The sequence below is a fragment of the Nannobrachium achirus genome, assembly GCF_963921795.1.
Source record: "Nannobrachium achirus genome assembly, chromosome: 6".
NCBI classification, from domain to species: Eukaryota; Metazoa; Chordata; class Actinopteri; order Myctophiformes; family Myctophidae; genus Nannobrachium; species Nannobrachium achirus.
The window spans coordinates 61,407,549-61,426,839 of record NC_137815.1 but is presented as its reverse complement, the minus strand read 5'-3'; the positions used below and the strand labels follow the sequence as shown (position 1 = coordinate 61,426,839).

General features: G+C 42.7%; 1 protein-coding gene across 1 annotated transcript; it reads left to right on the top strand.

Moving 5' to 3' along the window:
• Positions 1-359: 359 nt before the first annotated feature.
• On the top strand, positions 360-2,513 carry lrrn1 (leucine rich repeat neuronal 1; the record flags this gene model as incomplete). The annotated part of the gene is made up of 1 exon (XM_080727398.1): positions 360-2,513. The coding sequence occupies one exon, from the start codon at positions 360-362 to the stop codon at positions 2,511-2,513; it is 2,154 nt and encodes a 717-aa protein (XP_080583524.1).
• Between the last annotated feature and the right edge of the window lie 16,778 nt (positions 2,514-19,291).

The window sequence follows — 19,291 nt, the reverse complement described above, 5'->3', positions numbered from 1 at the left end:
TGCGACCTGGCGGTCGCAATTAACACACATTTGCAGCAATAATTGTTAATACTAGGCTGTACCTTCTTCTTATTGTCCAAGTGTGGTAGAAAGTGAGAAAGTGTTTTGATTTAGTTTTACTGATTTCTTTTCTTCTTTCCTTTCTAGACTCACCCTGCTGCAGCTGCAAGTTCTTACCATAAGAACACTCAACACTGGAACACAACTCTGGTTCATCACACTGGGCTGAAAGAATTCGTTGGTGGGAATTCTGGTTAATGACTGTACCGCACTATCCTCCAAGGTTTTTTGCCTGTTCGGCTGCTCCACCTCTTGGTGGTTTGTGAAACTGAACACAGACAAACAGACAGACAGACAGAATGGCTAAATGGAGATTAGACTGCTGCCTTTTTGGCCAGCTGTTCGCTGGCCTTATAATGGTATCTGTTGGACTGTCCTCCGTCCAGAGTAACGAGTGTCCCCAGCTATGTGTGTGTGAGATCCGACCCTGGTTTACCCCCCAGTCCACCTACAGAGAAGCCATTACTGTGGACTGCAATGACCTGCGCCTAACACGCATCCCTGGGAACCTTTCCAGTGAGACGCAGGTTCTTCTCCTCCAGAGCAACTACATTGCCAGGACGAGCGAAGAACTGGAGCAGTTGTTTAACCTGACCGAGCTGGACCTGTCCCAGAACAACTTCAGCAACATTCGTGACGTTGGCCTGGCTAACATGTCACAACTCACCACCCTCCACCTGGAGGAGAACCAGATCACGGAAATGCCAGACTATTGTCTACAGGACCTCAGCAACTTGCAGGAGCTCTACATCAACCACAATCAGATTAGTCGCATCTCTGCCAACGCCTTTTCCGGGCTCCACAACATCCTCAGGCTCCACCTCAACTCCAACAAGCTCAAGGCCATCGATAGCCGTTGGTTTGACTCCACGCCCAACCTAGAGATCCTCATGATTGGGGAGAACCCGGTCCTTGGCATCATGGATTTTAACTTCAGGCCGCTAGGTAATCTGAGAAGTTTGGTCCTGGCAGGGATGGATTTAACGGATGTCCCTGGAAATGCCTTTGTTGGACTTGACAATCTTGAAAGCCTCTCTTTTTATGACAACAAGCTGGTCAGGGTTCCTCAGAAAGCCCTGCAGAAACTACCTAACCTAAAGTTCTTGGATTTGAATAAGAATCCTGTGCACAAACTCCAGGAGGGAGACTTCAAGAACATGCTGAGGCTGAAAGAGCTGGGCATAAACAACATGGGGGAATTGGTATCTATTGACCGTTATGCTTTGGACAACCTTCCTGAGCTCACTAAGCTTGAGGCTACCAACAACCCCAAATTCTCCTACGTCAACCGACTGGCCTTCCGTGATGTCCCTGCCCTGGAGAGCCTCATGTTGAACAACAATGCCCTAAATGCCCTGTATCAGTCCACGGTCGAAACTCTGCCCAACCTGCGGGAGATCAGCATCCACAGCAACCCCCTCCGCTGTGACTGTGTCATCCAATGGATGAACTCCAATAAAACTAGCATTCGCTTCATGGAGCCACTGTCCATGTACTGTGCCATGCCAACAGAGGTCAGAGGTCAGCATGTGAGGGAGGTGCTGCGGAAGGACTCCATAGACCAATGTCTGCCCATGATCGCCCATGACACCTTCCCCAACCACCTCAATATGGACATCGGCATGTCAGTGGACCTGGACTGCAGAGCCATGTCCCAGCCTGAGCCAGAGATCTACTGGGTCACGCCTATGGGGAATAAAGTGATGACGGACACCCTGTCTGACAAGTACCACCTCAACAGCGAAGGGACTTTGAGGATCTCTCGCATCCAGGTTGAAGACTCTGGCAGATACACCTGTGTGGCCCAGAACGAGGAGGGAGCTGACACCAGAGTCACGTCCATCAGGGTCAACGGGACACTATTGGACAGCACTCAGCTCATGAAGGTCTACGTCAAACAGACCGAGCCCCACTCCATCCTGGTGTCCTGGAAAGTCAACTCCAATGTCATGACCTCCAACCTCAAGTGGTCATCCGCCACCATGAAAATAGACAACCCGCATATCACTTACACTGCCAGGGTACCTGTGGATGTTCATGAGTATAATCTTACCCACTTGCAGCCGGCGACTGAATATGAGGTCTGCCTCACTGTTTCCAACATCCACCAGCAGACACAGAAGTCTTGCGTTAATGTCACAACGAAGCAAGCTACCTTTGCCGTGGAAATATCCGACCAAGGGACTAACACCGCCCTTGCGGCCGTCATGGGAACCATGTTTGCAGTCATCAGCCTGGCTTCTTTGGGCGTGTACCTCGCAAAGAGATGGAAGAGGAAAAACTATCATCATTCTCTGAAAAAGTACATGCAGAAAACCTCATCCATCCCCCTAAATGAGTTGTACCCTCCTCTCATCAACCTGTGGGAGACGGACAGTGAGAAGGACAAAGAGGGCTCCTCAGAGAACAAACCTAGCCAGGTGGACACGACGCGTAGCTATTATATGTGGTGAGAGCTGCGTACAGTACTAACCTATCTACTGTATGAGAACCCCACAGACACTTTTCTTTCAGGAGCACAAATACGTGTTTTGCTCATTTGTGTAAAATAGAAACAAAGTTCGTTTTCTTGTTTCAATTTTTTTTCGGTTTTTCCGGATTTGTTCATTTAAGAGGAAAAGGACAAAGAGACATTTTGAGACTTTGGGTTAAAGGACCATACGGACGGTCTGGCAAGTTTGGCCCCAAGACTGACTCATATATACCGGTATACTTTACATTACTGCCTACCATATTCCAAAGCATACCACCATTTCACTCACCAGACTTTTTTCATCTTCTTTTTTCTACATGACAATCCCACTTTAAAATGATCTGCTATCTGGCTGATATTTCTGTTGCCATAGACGGGTTTCTGGTCCACGTTACACTGATAAAACTAGATGCGTGCGCAGGGTCCCTACCAAAATTAGCCAATGAAACCAGCGCTCCCCAAAACAACAGGTTTGGGGATTGGACGGAATTGATTACATGATACAGTCAGCTGTGCATTTAGTGTCAATGTTTGTAAACAAGAAACCCGTCTATTAAGAAGTCACAAACATTTTAATTTAATCCGTAAATCAGTATTTTTTTTGTCTAGACTTCAATCCATTTTTAAATGCATTAAAACACAATGGTTGATTAAGTAACTCTGACAAATGCAATGCAGACAGACATAATATTTACTCTGTCGATTAGATATATCAAGTGAATTTTCATACCGTACTGAAATGAATGGAATCTAATGGCTTCCCCATTCCAGACCTAGTTGTTGACCAGGGTCCCCCAGGGGTCCATACCGTACTTGGTCCCCCCCCCCCCCCCCCCCTTTTTACAACAAATCTCCTCACCAAATTAGCTAATCTACACCAGGGGTCTTCAACAGGGAGTTACTACAGGGGGTCGTCCATATATTTGTGTGTGATCAAAAAAAAATGTCTCCTTTTTTATATTGACCACTTGAACCCTAACATCCATATTCTGATAACTTAAGCCAAAAGTAGCAGATCTACAAGCTCACAACGCCTCGTGCTGCGAGGCGTTGTGAGCCTGTAGATTGTCTATTTTCGGGAAAGCGGTTTGGTGTAGAGGGGAAAAAGAGCAGACTAAGTACAGAGTGAAAGGTCAAGTTTATTGACAGTTCAAGTGGTTAAATATCTGAAAACATGAATTGACATGATTCCAAAATACACTGATGGTCGTGCTGTCAAACGATGAAACTATATGGAATCTACGAAAAGGTTGTGGGGGTCCCTGCTTCATCTCTCTCTCAACTAAGGGGTCCTTGACCTGAAAATGTTGAAGACCCCTGATCTTCACGCTCACTATGCTGAGCGTAGTGAGCTTTTAGAACTGCTTTTTTCACAAAACGTTTACCCCAGAATAGGGACACTTGGGTTCATGTGGTACATATGACTTTTCCCCCCTTGCTCCCTTTTGACACTCGATATGGCAGCTTTGTTTATCTTCCTAGACTTGATAGTTAGTCACTGTGCTTTATTTTCAATACATGTTTTGATTCACACAGCATGGTATTGCCCTGGATTCAGTAAGGGTCATAAATGGAGAAGCTGAAATCAGTTCCATATCTCTGGCAGAATCATTAGAGACAACAACGTTTCTTTCTCTTGTAAAACAGTTTAACTGTTGACTGTTGTGCACTGAAATATATAAATATATATATATACAAATTTGTCTTTCAATTCAAATATAAGCTGACAAATACTTTTAGACTTGATATGCTGTCTATTGATATGTTAGCAATTCTTTCTGTAATGTTGTATCAGCTATGATTTAATTTACTTTTTTGGACATTTACTGATTTAGAATTTTAAGTTTGCAGAGCAACTACAGTAAACCAGCAATAGAAAAATGAATGTTAATACCTAGATAAGTAGATGTAAGGCTTTGTAATATTTTTTTAAATATTATTTTTTATTTTGCTAGACTATGTCAACAATCACTCGTTTTGTTGTGGTTTACACACTCAAACATGTTGTTTATTGAGGAGAAAGTTAAATAAAATAAAAAATTCCTCATATTTTATATTCCACAATTTCGGTGTCATTTGTCATTTTTACAGTGTTTCCATCCCTTTAATGAAGGTTTCCAACACTGTGTGGACACATTTGTTATATACTGTATAGGCCGCTATATGAACATTGTACATTTTACAAGGAAGATGAGAGGTTTACACCATTCACCAATGTATCAAAGGGCATTATTGTTATCACTGAGATGACATACTTTTATAGCCATTAAAGTTGTACTATGTAACTTTTTTTATAAAACAAATCTTAAAATTCTCCTAACTATTAAAACACAAACGTTTTAGAAGATCCGCGCCGTGAATTTCAGCCTGTAAAGCCTTCTCTATTATGTAAACTGAGATCCTTGCCGTGGACCGGATCTCGCGCGAAAATTGCGTCATCACACTACCGGCCAATCACAGCGAGGGTTATACAACTGCCGGCCAATCACATCGCATCTTGAAGTGGGGTCGCCATTTTGTTGTCGCCGGTTTGTACCATCCAGTCTCTAGGTAATTTCGCCTACCAGGCAGGGTGAAGGAGTGTATCTCTGGAATTACTGAACGCACAGGAACAAGGGACCCCTCCAAAGATAGATCTCAGCGAGGTGGAGGCAGACGCGGGGGTCTGAAGGTACGAAAAACGGCCGAAAGACGCGGACGCGACCGCGGTTCGCTATAGGGCTAATGACCACTAGGTGAGCAACTTACACAGTATGGCTTTAAGTAGGTGTGTGGATAAAATGTGTATTGATAAAGAGTGAAGTAAACACTGTGGGTTTCTGCAAAAAAAAAAGATTGTATCAGCATAATTCCATGCCCTTAAAAAAGAACAATTCAGCTGAAATAATTGATTTGCAGCAAGCAAAAGGGTCATGCACCCTGCCTGTCAAGTCCCAAACATGTACAATCCTTTGATTTCTTGTTTCTTTCTTTTTTTTTTTTTTTTTTATCATTTTGTCCCTTGTTACATGCCAGCTGCTCCCATCACAAATCATTAGTCAGGAAGAGAAGCAAGGGGTATACTAGAAATGTACTGTATGCCTCATGATTCTGCCTTGTGCGAGATCAAAGAAGGTGGTGATTATGGATAATGGGCACTTAATGAGCGCAGACTACAGCATTATTTGACTGTAAGCAACCCAGATTGTATGAACCAGATGCTAACCGTTGCATAATGGCTGCACTCTGCACCATGTAACAATATCACATGCAATGGAAACCTTGCTGAGACCGTGGGTTCTTGATTTCTTTTCATCTGATGTAATGTTTTTTAGTTGTTTAGATCAAGTATAGATCAAAAGAAACAACATTTTTTTTGTATGTCTCTTCTGCCAAAAACCAAAGATGCAGTGGCTTACTCTGAGGACCGATGCAGAAATCTGATGACTTCCCAATCAGTCATCAGCTTTTCTGTAGAGACCTGAAACTTCACCTCGATGCAAATAGCAATCTCGCTGGCTCACCACAGGAGCATGGGTCTCCGCTGGGGCTCTGTTTGTCTCTGTTGTTGACTGACAGCTCTGGGCATTATGGTGCAATCAAACAATCTCCTTCTAGGTTCCCCTGACAACACCCTTCATTCTCCTGTTCTCAGCCATGCTCTCTGGATGCCCCTGTTCTTGCTGCAACTGAGGCTCACTCATTCTTTATCTTTGCTTTTTGTAGATAACTGGAGCTGCTTTTTGCACTCATCCTGTAGGTTGAGTTATTATACGATGGAAACAGCATCATTTCAATCATTTTGTGATGATGGTTGTTGCCAGTGGTGTGATATTACCGCTGTCATACCACTGTTATTGGAGCTTTATAGGTGATACACCATGAAATTTAACTTTTCCTATTTTAAAACCTTTTTTTGGGGTCCCACTAGCACCTTCTATCCTCACAAAGTCCCATTTCTGACCGGTGTGTCTTTCTCTGGTTTTGGGAAGGCGGAGGTTAAAAGCATCCCACGGGTTCTCAAAACAGGCTGTCCAGATTTGCTGCTGTCGCTGACGTCAGCGACGGCCGTTTTTGAAGAAAAATAATTCAGGCCAAAGGTGGTACTGCAGCTGAAAATGCTCTGAGAGCCATTCAAAAATGAGAGAGGCTCTCTATTCAGGAGTGGTAATTTAGCCTCAAACCTTTTTGGGACATAAACAATATGACAAATACTTTTTAAATGCATGGTGTATCACCTTTAAAACAGGGTCTACTCAGTGTTTGATGGTGTCGATTTCCACATTTCTTTCCTAATCTTTTTTTTTTACTCCCTCACTAATGTATAACTCCATATCTGCCGACCTTTTTATAATAATAATAATAATATTTAAAAAAATATATATTAATATTTTATTTACAGCAGGCAAAGAAAGACTTGAGTGATTGCACAATAAGACATGGTGAAATGCTTTCTCACAGCGTCCTGGCATGCCCTGTGAGTCAGGGGGCACTGAAAGATAAATGTCAAGGAATGCCACAGACCCTTTGGGGAGACCTGTGTCTGACACTGAGCATGATGGACAGAATGACTGAAAAGGGAAAAAAAAGAAAACAGCAATATATTGGTGAACTCTGAACATTGATATTGCTCATTTGAACAAAAGCTGTCTTGCTTTTACCGGAAAGGCAACACTTCATACGATGTCCATAGGCAGCCTAGAAACTCATCAGAAACAGGGACGTGCAGAGAATGTTAGAGAGGTAGGGGCTTAAATTTCTAAAAGGGCCTTTTGGTGGAAATATTGAAAATAGCAGACCTCCAATCTCACAACACGTCGTGCTGCGACGCGTTGTGCGCTTGGAGGTCGGCTATTTTCGGTGCTTGATACCTGAACTTGACACCACACACACACACACACACACACACACACACACACACACACACACACACACACACACACACACACACACACACACACACACACACAATCAAGTGAATACTGGAGATGTGACGTATGGCATGGATTTCTACACAGGGAGTAGTCTGGGATCACCGGAAAGATCAAACCGGATTGGATTCAGTTTTAACCCAAAATATTCCCCTGCGCTCAAGGACATACTTTTAGGGCCTACCTAATAAACTCCTTGATGCGGAGTAGTTTTGCTTTTGAAATTTTCGTTTGGTATATGCATCTTTTAGTCCAACTTTTAGCGACTGGCAAGACTACACTAGGCTACTCGAGCATTTTAATAGGGATTGGGGAAACAAACGGGGGGAACCAAATCAAAGCGACGCCGCTTCTTCAAGTGGTTTCCGCGCTCTAGGCGGAAACCAAACGGCCTGTTGTGAACGAACACCAGGCTTTCCCCCAGAAAGCCTGGTAGGCGAGGTTACACAGGGAGGGAGGGCAATTCTTTCAACATAAGATGCTGCATTCAAGTTCAGGAGAGTTTGGACAAGGCAATTCTCTTGAATGCTGCCTTCAGGTATGGCAGGAATGCATTTGCATTTCTTTCACCATAGTAAAAACTGTATTCATGGTCTGGAGAGAGGGCACTTTTTACAGACGGATAAAAGGACATTGATGTCTGAGTGTGCACGTGCCTGATTAGAAATGTGCTGAATGGCACAGTCAACATTTTATTTTACAGCACTTGAGTAAATGTACTCAGTTACTTTCCACCGCTGGCTATCAATGAAAGCTTTTCAAAACGTGTGCATGAGTCGATGCTGTGTCCCGTCTCAACGATCTGTTTCCATGACAACCCCTCCCTGCCTCCACCTGCAGAAGCTGGCAGCGGTGTGAGGGGGAGAAAACACCCCCCAGGCACTGAGCCTGAAATACCACTGACAAGGTCAACGCCCTGCAGGTGGGAAACCACAAAAACATCATGTCCTCCGACAAAGCTATGGGGGGGGGGAAGGAAGGCGTTTAGGATTTTAGCATAAATGTCTCATTCTATAGGCCTCTTGCTGCTGCGCTTCTATGACTTGGGTAAACTACTTTACTACTACTGTACTGAGTATAGCTATGAGTCATGAGTTAAAGTTGGGATTTTCTTTTCTTTTGCAGGAGCCAGCAAAAGAAAAGAAACCCAACAGTTTCACAAATATTTTGATACTTTTTAAAATATTTGTTAATTTTAATTTTACAATCCCAAATTTGGCGTCATAAATCATAGATATGTCATAGATACATAGACGACTGACATCACAGACAGGCCACAATGAAGTCTGTGATCCACGCTGGAGCCACGCTACTCCCATGTGGATCCTGAGATGAGATCCACATGAATTATATATTTTTGAGCGGTGGTCAAACCGTCTCCATAGCGCGTGGCTGTGTGTGTATCCGTCCGTGTATCAGTGTATGTATGCGTGTGTGTGTGTCTGTATGTAGCCTGAGTACCGCTGGGTGACCAGAAAGGTGCTGTTGAGCAGCCTTGAAATGTACATGTATGCATGCACTCGTGCACACACACAGACACAGCCTTGACATTAATGGACACCACCTCTCAGTTCACACTGGTGTGATCTTTTTATTTAGCCAATTTTTAACCAGGAGAGCTGCTGGAAGCCAAACTTCATTTTGCTTATGTGTGTGGACTGGTATGACAACCCGCGTTTCAAACAAGCATCCCTATTTCTGCTTAAACCCTCATTCTCCAATTCCCAATCCTCACAGCTGACAGAAATAGGCCAACCTTAAAACCATTGCAGAATACAGATGAGATAAGGATCTCAGGCAGGAGTCAGGAACACATTAAAAAAAAAAGATCAGATCAAATAGTCCCTTGTGCTTAAACCACATAAAGACTAATTATAATGTGTTTCACTGAGTGCTAAAATATGTAGATTTGGGGTCTCCATATATTATACTCATACAGCCCAGACGAGTTCCATTCTCCTGGGCTGGTGGGTTGATGGCAGGGCATAAGCTGTCTGTGTCTGGCCTTACCTCACTGCTCTGCTAGATTGCTGAGTACCAGGCACGTGCACACATAGACATCAAAGGGGGCTTGAGCCCCTGCCCTTTTATCCGTCTGTAAAATGTGCCCTCTCCAGACCACGAATGCAGTTTTTACTATAATAGTGAAAGAAAGGAAAATGCCCTCTTTCCATGCCATACCATATGCAGCATTCAAGAGAACTGTCTTGTCCAAACTCTCTTGAACTTGAATGCAGCAAATAATTGCCCTCTCTGTGTAGAAATCCATGCCGTTATGCCACATCTCCATTATTGACTTGATTATGCTTAGTTCAGTGTGGTATCAAGCACCGAAAATAGCAGACCTCCAAGCTCACAACAGTTGTGAGCTTGGAGGTCGGCTATTATCTGTGTTTTCACCAAAAGGCTCTTTTAGGACTTTCAGCCTCTGCCTCTCTAACGTTCTCTGCACGTCCCTGCTGGGTACCCAGCAACTCATTGCTCAGGGTGACCTTCTGTCTCCATCTTTCCAGCTTTCATCTCCCCTCCAACAGACCCACAGTGCTTTCTGGGAGAAATGTATCAAAATGTATTTTTTTGCTCAGTCCGAGCACAGAGGATGAGACTGTTATGGAGCATGTTCACTTTAAGAAGTACAAACATAGAGGATTTCCAGTGCAATGATCAATTGAACAATACTGACGATGTATAAAATACTACAATGCATGTAATGAGTGTGTTTCTTTAGCCATGACTTCCCAAGAGTGGGCAATCCATAAAAAAGGCTGACATTTGTCCAATAAGGGTTACTATTCTATTCTTATTGGGGTTAAGAGAGTCATAGTAGAGGGGGCAAAGAGTGGATTCCTTGCCTGCCATCCAGGACAAAAGCCTATGCTAATTCAATTGTGACAATTTGTGACTGACACAAACCCTGGTTTTATGAAACACATTTCATTAGGTTCACAGGCATTATTCGTTTTCACGATGCAGTCATAAAGTCAACTATAAAACTGTCAGCTCGTATAAAGCCTGTAATTTCTCTGAAACAACAGGGTTTCACAGAATGCCAAAACAAATTGACCTTGGAAAAATATGGTGAGCGACAGAGCCAATTGCTCATTCACATCTGAATCATGTTCATATCTGGCAAATAAATCATGATTTTCTATTAGAATTTACATTCAGCCACAGTGGAGAAACTGAAAAAGGCCAGTCTGCCTACTCCTATTCCATATGAAGCGGAGACGTGATTTGCCATGTTTATTAAGAGCATCTTCATGCTGAGAGAAGCATTCACTGAAAATAGCAGAAGTTCAACAAGGGAGGGAAGAACAGACAGAGGACAGACAGAGGACAGACAAACAGATGGCCAATAGAGAGATCGCCAATGAATAAGGAGTTTCGGGATCATCTTGACAGAACATACACAAGACTCCTCATGCGTGTCCAGAACCTTTCATGGAGGAACCATCCAACTAAAGCTCAGATTTATGGAGGCATCCCTCTCATCTCCCAGTTGTGGTGGCACAATGAAGACTGTTACAGAACAAAGGACCAGGTCATCTCAGATATTCTTCTGTGGAGGCTACCCTGCCCATCAAGGGGAACTAGACCACTCACATTCCCAGATGTTCTAAGTAGGGACACAGGACTGACTGTGAATGAACTTGTTGTGGCAATGAGCAACAGAGACCAGTGGATGCAGCTTGTGTCGCAGATCTCACACTGTTTAATTTCATTTTTCCTAGTTATTTAAACGTTAATAACGCAAGAACGTACTGGAAGCACATTAAGTTCAACAAGGGAGGGAAGAACAGACAGAGGACAGATAGGGAGGCCAGACAAAGAGATGGCCAATAGAGAGACAGCCAAACCAAGAGAGAGAAAATAGGGACAAGGACCTAATCAAGAGGGACAGCGAACTTCTCTTTCTCTTTTCAGAATAGGAGAACAGCACATGATTAAGAGCCCCAGAATTAAGAGGGTCAGTCCAAGGTCACCGTCTCTCAAAATATAATCAGGAAAATATCTCCCCTACACAGAGACCTCCGGAGAAACGTTGGAAATCTGAACTGGTTTTGATTAGTACAAACCAATCAAAGGCTGTTTGTTGTCTCCACCAGCCGAAGGCAGGGGGAGAGTATGTTTTCGCCCCTGTCCGTCCGTGCGTGCGTGCGTCCGTCCGTCCGTCCTCCGAGTTTGTGTACAGCTAATCTCCGGCGCCGTTGGCCCGGTCGCTGCCAAAATGAGCACACACACTCCCTGGATGCCAATTCAGAACCTCACCACATTTTTCAAATGGCCCTGTTCTCTGCCCCACATTTTTTTAAATGGCCCTGTTCTAGCGCCACCATGAGGCAGACGTTTGCAAAACACATTTCTGTACACTACTCCTACAGATTTTGACCAAAAATCACGCAAATCGGTAGACAGTGTCTCTACAGTCATGTGATCGACACGGATCTGTCTGATTGTCCATATTCTATCCTGATTGGCTGATATTGGCTTTCAGAGTTTGTAAGATTGGTCCATTTTGGACAAAATGCCTCAAATCACAAATGCAGAGTGCAATTAACATGAAATCGTGCACACACGTTCCCACTAGGCAGAGGAAGAAATGCCACTTACATTTTTTGAAATCAGCCTCATGGTGGCGCTATAACAGGCCGATCCGTGGTTTTACCTATAACTACACCGATCAGTTTCAAACTTTGTAAGCGCACTCCCTGGATGCCAATTCAGAACCTCTGCCCCACATTTTTCAAATGGCCCTGTTATAGCGCCACCATGAGGCCGATGTTTGCAAAACACATTTCTGTACACTACTCCTACAGATTTTGTAAAAACATCACGCAAATCGGTAGACAGTGTCTCTACAGTCATGTGATCGACACGGATCTGTCTGATTGTCCATATTCTATCCTGATTGGCTGATATTGGCTTTCAGAGTTTGTAAGATTGGTCCATTTTGGACAAAATGCCTCAAATCACAAATGCAGAGTGCAATTAACATGAAATCGCGCACACACGTTCCCACTAGGCAGAGGAAGAAATGCCACTTAAAATTTTTGAAATCAGCCTCATGGTGGCGCTATAACAGGCCGATTCGTGGTTTTACCTATAACTACACCGATCAGTTTCAAACTTTGTAAGCGCACTCCCTGGATGCCAATTCAGAACCTCTGCCCCACATTTTTCAAATGGCCCTGTTCTAGCGCCACCATAACCGATGTTTGCAAAACACATTTCTGTACACTACTCCTACAGATTTTGTAAAAAAATCACGCAAATCGGTAGACAGTGTCTCTACAGTCATGTGATCGACACGGATCTGTCTGATTGTCCATATTCTATCCTGATTGGCTGATATTGGCTTTCAGAGTTTGTAAGATTGGTCCATTTTGGACAAAATGCCTCAAATCACAAATGCAGAGTGCAATTAACATGAAATCGTGCACACACGTTCCCACTAGGCAGAGGAAGAAATGCCACTTACATTTTTTGAAATCAGCCTCATGGTGGCGCTATAACAGGCCGATCCGTGGTTTTACCTATAACTACACCGATCAGTTTCAAACTTTGTAAGCGCACTCCCTGGATGCCAATTCAGAACCTCTGCCCCACATTTTTCAAATGGCCCTGTTATAGCGCCACCATGAGGCCGATGTTTGCAAAACACATTTCTGTACACTACTCCTACAGATTTTGTAAAAACATCACGCAAATCGGTAGACAGTGTCTCTACAGTCATGTGATCGACACGGATCTGTCTGATTGTCCATATTCTATCCTGATTGGCTGATATTGGCTTTCAGAGTTTGTAAGATTGGTCCATTTTGGACAAAATGCCTCAAATCACAAATGCAGAGTGCAATTAACATGAAATCGCGCACACACGTTCCCACTAGGCAGAGGAAGAAATGCCACTTAAAATTTTTGAAATCAGCCTCATGGTGGCGCTATAACAGGCCGATTCGTGGTTTTACCTATAACTACACCGATCAGTTTCAAACTTTGTAAGCGCACTCCCTGGATGCCAATTCAGAACCTCTGCCCCACATTTTTCAAATGGCCCTGTTCTAGCGCCACCATAACCGATGTTTGCAAAACACATTTCTGTACACTACTCCTACAGATTTTGTAAAAAAATCACGCAAATCGGTAGACAGTGTCTCTACAGTCATGTGATCGACACGGATCTGTCTGATTGTCCATATTCTATCCTGATTGGCTGATATTGGCTTTCAGAGTTTGTAAGATTGGTCCATTTTGGACAAAATGCCTCAAATCACAAATGCAGAGTGCAATTAACATGAAATCGTGCACACACGTTCCCACTAGGCAGAGGAAGAAATGCCACTTACATTTTTTGAAATCAGCCTCATGGTGGCGCTATAACAGGCCGATCCGTGGTTTTACCTATAACTACACCGATCAGTTTCAAACTTTGTAAGCGCACTCCCTGGATGCCAATTCAGAACCTCTGCCCCACATTTTTCAAATGGCCCTGTTCTAGCGCCACCATGAGGCCGATGTTTGCAAAACACATTTCTGTACACTACTCCTACAGATTTTGTAAAAAAATCACGCAAATCGGTAGACAGTGTCTCTACAGTCATGTGATCGACACGGATCTGTCTGATTGTCCATATTCTATCCTGATTGGCTGATATTGGCTTTCAGAGTTTGTAAGATTGGTCCATTTTGGACAAAATGCCTCAAATCACAAATGCAGAGTGCAATTAACATGAAATCGCACACACACGTTCCCACTAGGCAGAGGAAGAAATGCCACTTAAAATTTTTGAAATCAGCCTCATGGTGGCGCTATAACAGGCCGATTCGTGGTTTTACCTATAACTACACCGATCAGTTTCAAACTTTGTAAGCGCACTCCCTGGATGCCAATTCAGAACCTCTGCCCCACATTTTTCAAATGGCCCTGTTCTAGCGCCACCATAAGGCCGATGTTTGCAAAACACATTTCTGTACACTACTCCTACAGATTTTGTAAAAAAAATCACGCAAATCGGTAGACAGTGTCTCTACAGTCATGTGATCGACACGGATCTGTCTGATTGTCCATATTCCATCCTGATTGGCTGATATTGGCTTTCAAAGTTTGTAAGATTGGTCCATTTTGGACAAAATGCCTCAAATCACAAATGCAGAGTGCAATTAACATGAAATCGCGCACACACGTTCCCACTAGGCCGAGGAAGAAATGCCACTTCAAATTTTTGAAATCAGCCCCATGGTGGCGCTATAACAGGCCGATTCGTGGTTTTACCTATAACTACACCGATCAGTTTCAAACTTTGTAAGCGCACCCCCTGGATGCCAATTCAGATCCTCTGCCCCACATTTTTCACATGGGACTGTTCTAGCGCCACCATAAGGCCAATTTGTGCAAAACTACCTTTTGGCCAGTACTCCTACAGATTTTGTCCAAAAGTCACGCAAATCGGTAGACAGTATCTCTACAGTCATGTGATCGACATGGATCTGTCTGATTGTCCATATTCCATCCTGATTGGCTGAGATTGGCTTTCAAAGTTTGTAAGATTGGTCCATTTTGGACAAAATACCTCAAATCACAAACGCAGAGTGCAATTAACATGAAATCGCTCACACACATTCCCACTAGGCCGAGGAAGAAATGCCACTTCAAACTTTTGACATCAGCCTCATGGTGGCACTATAACTATTCGTGGTTTTACCTATAACTCCACCGATCAGTTTCAAACTTTGTAAGCGCACTCCCTATAGGCCAAGGAAATGTAATTTGTGTTTGTTTGTGCCATGCAGGAAGTAGTCAAAAGTGCAACATTTCTAAATTGAAATGTGTGAAAGTCATGCAAGAAATGAATAAAGATAATAGAAATAAAAATAAATCTTAAGTACAGTACTGAAGTAAATTTGTTAGTCACTGTCTACCACTATTATGTCATTGAAGTCTGCACCTGTGCCTGCCCCTCCCCCTCTATGTACATAATACTGTCAGGCCAGACTAGCCTCATTCCTATTCAGTCTTCCAGATAAAGCAAGCCTCCGAGGTTAGAGGCAGACTCAATGCCTGTGCGTTTCACATAATTGGTTTCACTTACAAGTTCATTCATCTTGATTTCTCGTCTGTTCATCTGAAAAATGATATGTTCCATCATAAAGGAGACATTTGTGTTGATGTCCATGGACAAGAGGTCACCACACCTGGAATCCCCTCTTATAATTTAAGGTAGGCCACACTGCAACATGGCCATATAGTTTTAAATGAATGCACACTGTTAACTGTGTTGACATTTTAAGCCACACAGTGTTGATTGAAGACTTTGTTAGAAGTTTGCATATAGGAAAAGGTACAGTTTCATGACAGTACACGGGTTCAAGGTCAACTAAAAGGATCAACAAAGGTCAACTAAAAGGATCAACACCTCTAAAAAGCTTTTGGACTTGTTTCAATTGGGGCCCTTTTTTAATTCATATAAGCTACAATGTTTTTAGTTTAACAGCTACAACTATAGTTTTGTTTTTGAAAGTGAAACATTCAGCTCAATTTGTCTTTTGCTTCCTCCATGGCTGTCATTGTGAATATTGCTAGTAGATCATTACAACATGCATACACACACCCTCGTTACAACAGCAACGTGATAGCTTATTAACAATACGATGAGTCAGATTGTTTTGACTCACGAGAAAGGGTGTGATGGGGCTGGGGAGAGAAAGGGGTGTTTGTTTCCTCTAGCTTGGCTTCATCCGAACAAGTGTTAAGACAGAATGTAGATAGATAAATGTTGCTTGTAGCTTGTAAAGGTCCATGTGCACACTCTGTTAGACCTGCAGGGGTCCATTTGGAACCCTCTCAAGGAACCCTGAGACCGTGGTTCTGAAACCTTTTCATGTCAAGGACTCTGAATGTATTTATAATATTTCTATGGATGCGTATGGCCACAGACCATGTGTGAATTCCAAACTAAGTGGTGAAAATGCTTGTGATGCTGTATTAACCAATTTAGCGGGGGACCCCCTCCGAGGACCCCCGGACCCCATTTAGAGAACCACTGATGTAGCCTACATAAAAACAATATGGTAATAGTGTTGCAATAATGACCAATTGAACACTTAACACTTGGAAACAGTAAAACATTTATTTGACCTCCATGTTGATTTAATGATATTAATACCTTTGAGTACAGAAGTGATACATTGTCACGAGGATTTCACTGAACAAATCTTTCGCACATCCAAGGGAGAGGGAGATAACAGTAAGTGTCAAACCATCCTCTGTAAGACACTTCTCCATTATAATAGTAAACACAGTCGAAGTCTCCTTTACGGTCACGACCGGGCTGACCAGGTGCCCAGAACCTGTAGAAATAAACATTTCATTCATTACAATAGGCCTACATTTTAGGGCATTAACGAAAAAGTCGACTCCCACCAGAGAAAGTCGAAAGTCGAAGTTGACAAAAAAAAAATAATACGTTCTATTGTGAAAATCACAACGCCGCGTTGTGAGCATGTAGATCGTCTATTTTCACAATTTCTGCCTCTATATATTTGACAATTTGGACAATGTTTAATTTGCCATTTTAGAGGTATTAAAAAGTCCTTAAATTGGCACTTTAGAAATGTGAAGATACCCTCTATACACTTAAACGTTATGTTGGTTTGTTTACAGTTGAGTGAGAAAACAATGTTTCACATTAAGTTAATCATCTGGGGACCCCCCAAAATAATTGGGGGGTCGTGTGTGATACGATAAAGTCGACTTCAACTCAACTTTTTATTGAGTCGAGTTGCAAAAATCACAAGTCGTTATGCCCTACTACATTTACAACAATTATTTATTTTATCTCCAAATGTCTATTCTTTTTAACCTCTCAAACCCTGGAGTCTATTTGGGGCATGTTACTATAGATGAACACGAAAGTGTTGAAAATATGTATAATAAATTATCTAAATGGTCCGTCTACACCAACACAGTGTGTGTCTGTATATGTCTGTCACTGTGTGTGTAATGTGTCTGCCTGTCTTACACTGAATGTCCGTCTGTATCTCACTGTGTGTCCGTGTGTGCTCTATAATGAAGGTGAAGTCTTACGTTGGCGAGGTCAGAGGTTTTCCATTCACCCATTTAAAGGATCCTTCTGTGTCTCTGTCAGTCAAACCAATCCAAACACCTTGGAATCTGGGAGAAACTCTGTCAACAAGGTCCTGGACAGAAAAGCAGCTGGTTACATAGGCTTCCTACACACAGTAAAGTCACCTGCCCTCTCCTTGTCCTAGGGGAATTGGGGGGGGGGGGGGAGTGGAATCCAATTCCCTATGGAAGTCACATGGTTTCATAACTTTAGCAAGCCTCTTGGGGTAGGGCGCTGTCATTTTAGAGGTATTAAAAAGTCCTTAAATTGTCACCTTAGAAATGTGCAGGTACCATCTATACACTTAAACTTTGTTGGCTTGTTTACTGTTGAGTGAGAAAACAATATTGCACATTAAGCTAATCATCTGGGGTAACCAAACCTTACCCACTCAACAAAGAGGGAATCAAAGCAAACTCAACTGTATATTTGGTCGACCAAAACATTTCAGATGACTAAAATATGACAAACTAAATGGAATTTTACTCAAAAGATTGACTAAAAAATAAAATAGCCAACACTATAGACACCTGTTTATCATGGTTGTTAATGAAGATCAGGTCAGCTTGTTTGTCTTTACAGTATTGTTTGCTTTCAGCCCAGGATTTCTTCGCAGTAGAATTAGAGAGGTAGTAACACACAGCACCATCCAATGTAAATCCATCAGATTCTAAAAAAAAAACAAGAATAGAGTTAGTCGATCACACCACCGTTTTCTTCTCTCCATTTGCTCAGATTAATGATAATCGATTAAGATGATATAACAAAGAACAAAAACAGTGTTGTCTCGCTGACCACACAAAATCCTGGGGTTTACAGTGACTGGGTTGCATCTAGAGTCCAACTGTTGATAGCTGGACTGGAGCCGGTCTCTCTCTTCCTTAAGCTTGTTATGGCTGATCTTTTGCTGCTCAAGACTGGACTGAAGCTGTTCAGTCGTTTTATTGCATCTGGATTGAAGCTGATCAAGACCGGACTGCATAGTCGTTGATTTGGACTGAAGCTGATCCAGACTGGACTGTAGCTGGTCTTTATGCTCAGTTGTTTCATTGTATCTGGACTGAAGCTGATCCAGACTGGACTGTAGCTGGTCTTTATGCTCAGTTGTTTCATTGTATCTGGACTGAAGCTGATCAAACTTGGTCTGAAGCTCATTGTATCTGGACTCCAAGTCACCATAGTGTTCAGTCAGGTTGGCCAGGTTGTCCTTCAACAACTGAGAATCTGTAAGGAGAACCAATCATAAACCCTCCAGCAATACACTGGGTTTTGACCCAGACAGTGTTTGAGATATTTTATAATTAATTTTAACAGTCACGCCCCCTTCCTATATCAAATATCTAAATACTGAATCAAGCAACTTAAAAACAGTGGGTGTTCACAAAAGCCTGAGTAGATGATAAAATGACCCCAAACATGTTTGAAAGTGAAATATCCCTTTTACTGCATGAGGCAGACTTCATAGTACACAGTGAAATATCCCTTTAACTGCATAAGGCAGGCTTCATACATAGTACAGTGATGAAGGAACACAGTTGCAGCTAATCAAATGAATAAGGGGTGTGTTAGACTTAAAGTTTAGGTGTGTCAATACTACATCAAGCTTTCTCTCCATTTGATAATGGTGGTCAGCAAGACTGTAAATGTCCCAGTTGTAACACTACTATGTATGTGGGGGTGCAGATATGCAGAGCTTTATTTTCGATTGATATAAATTATGTCAT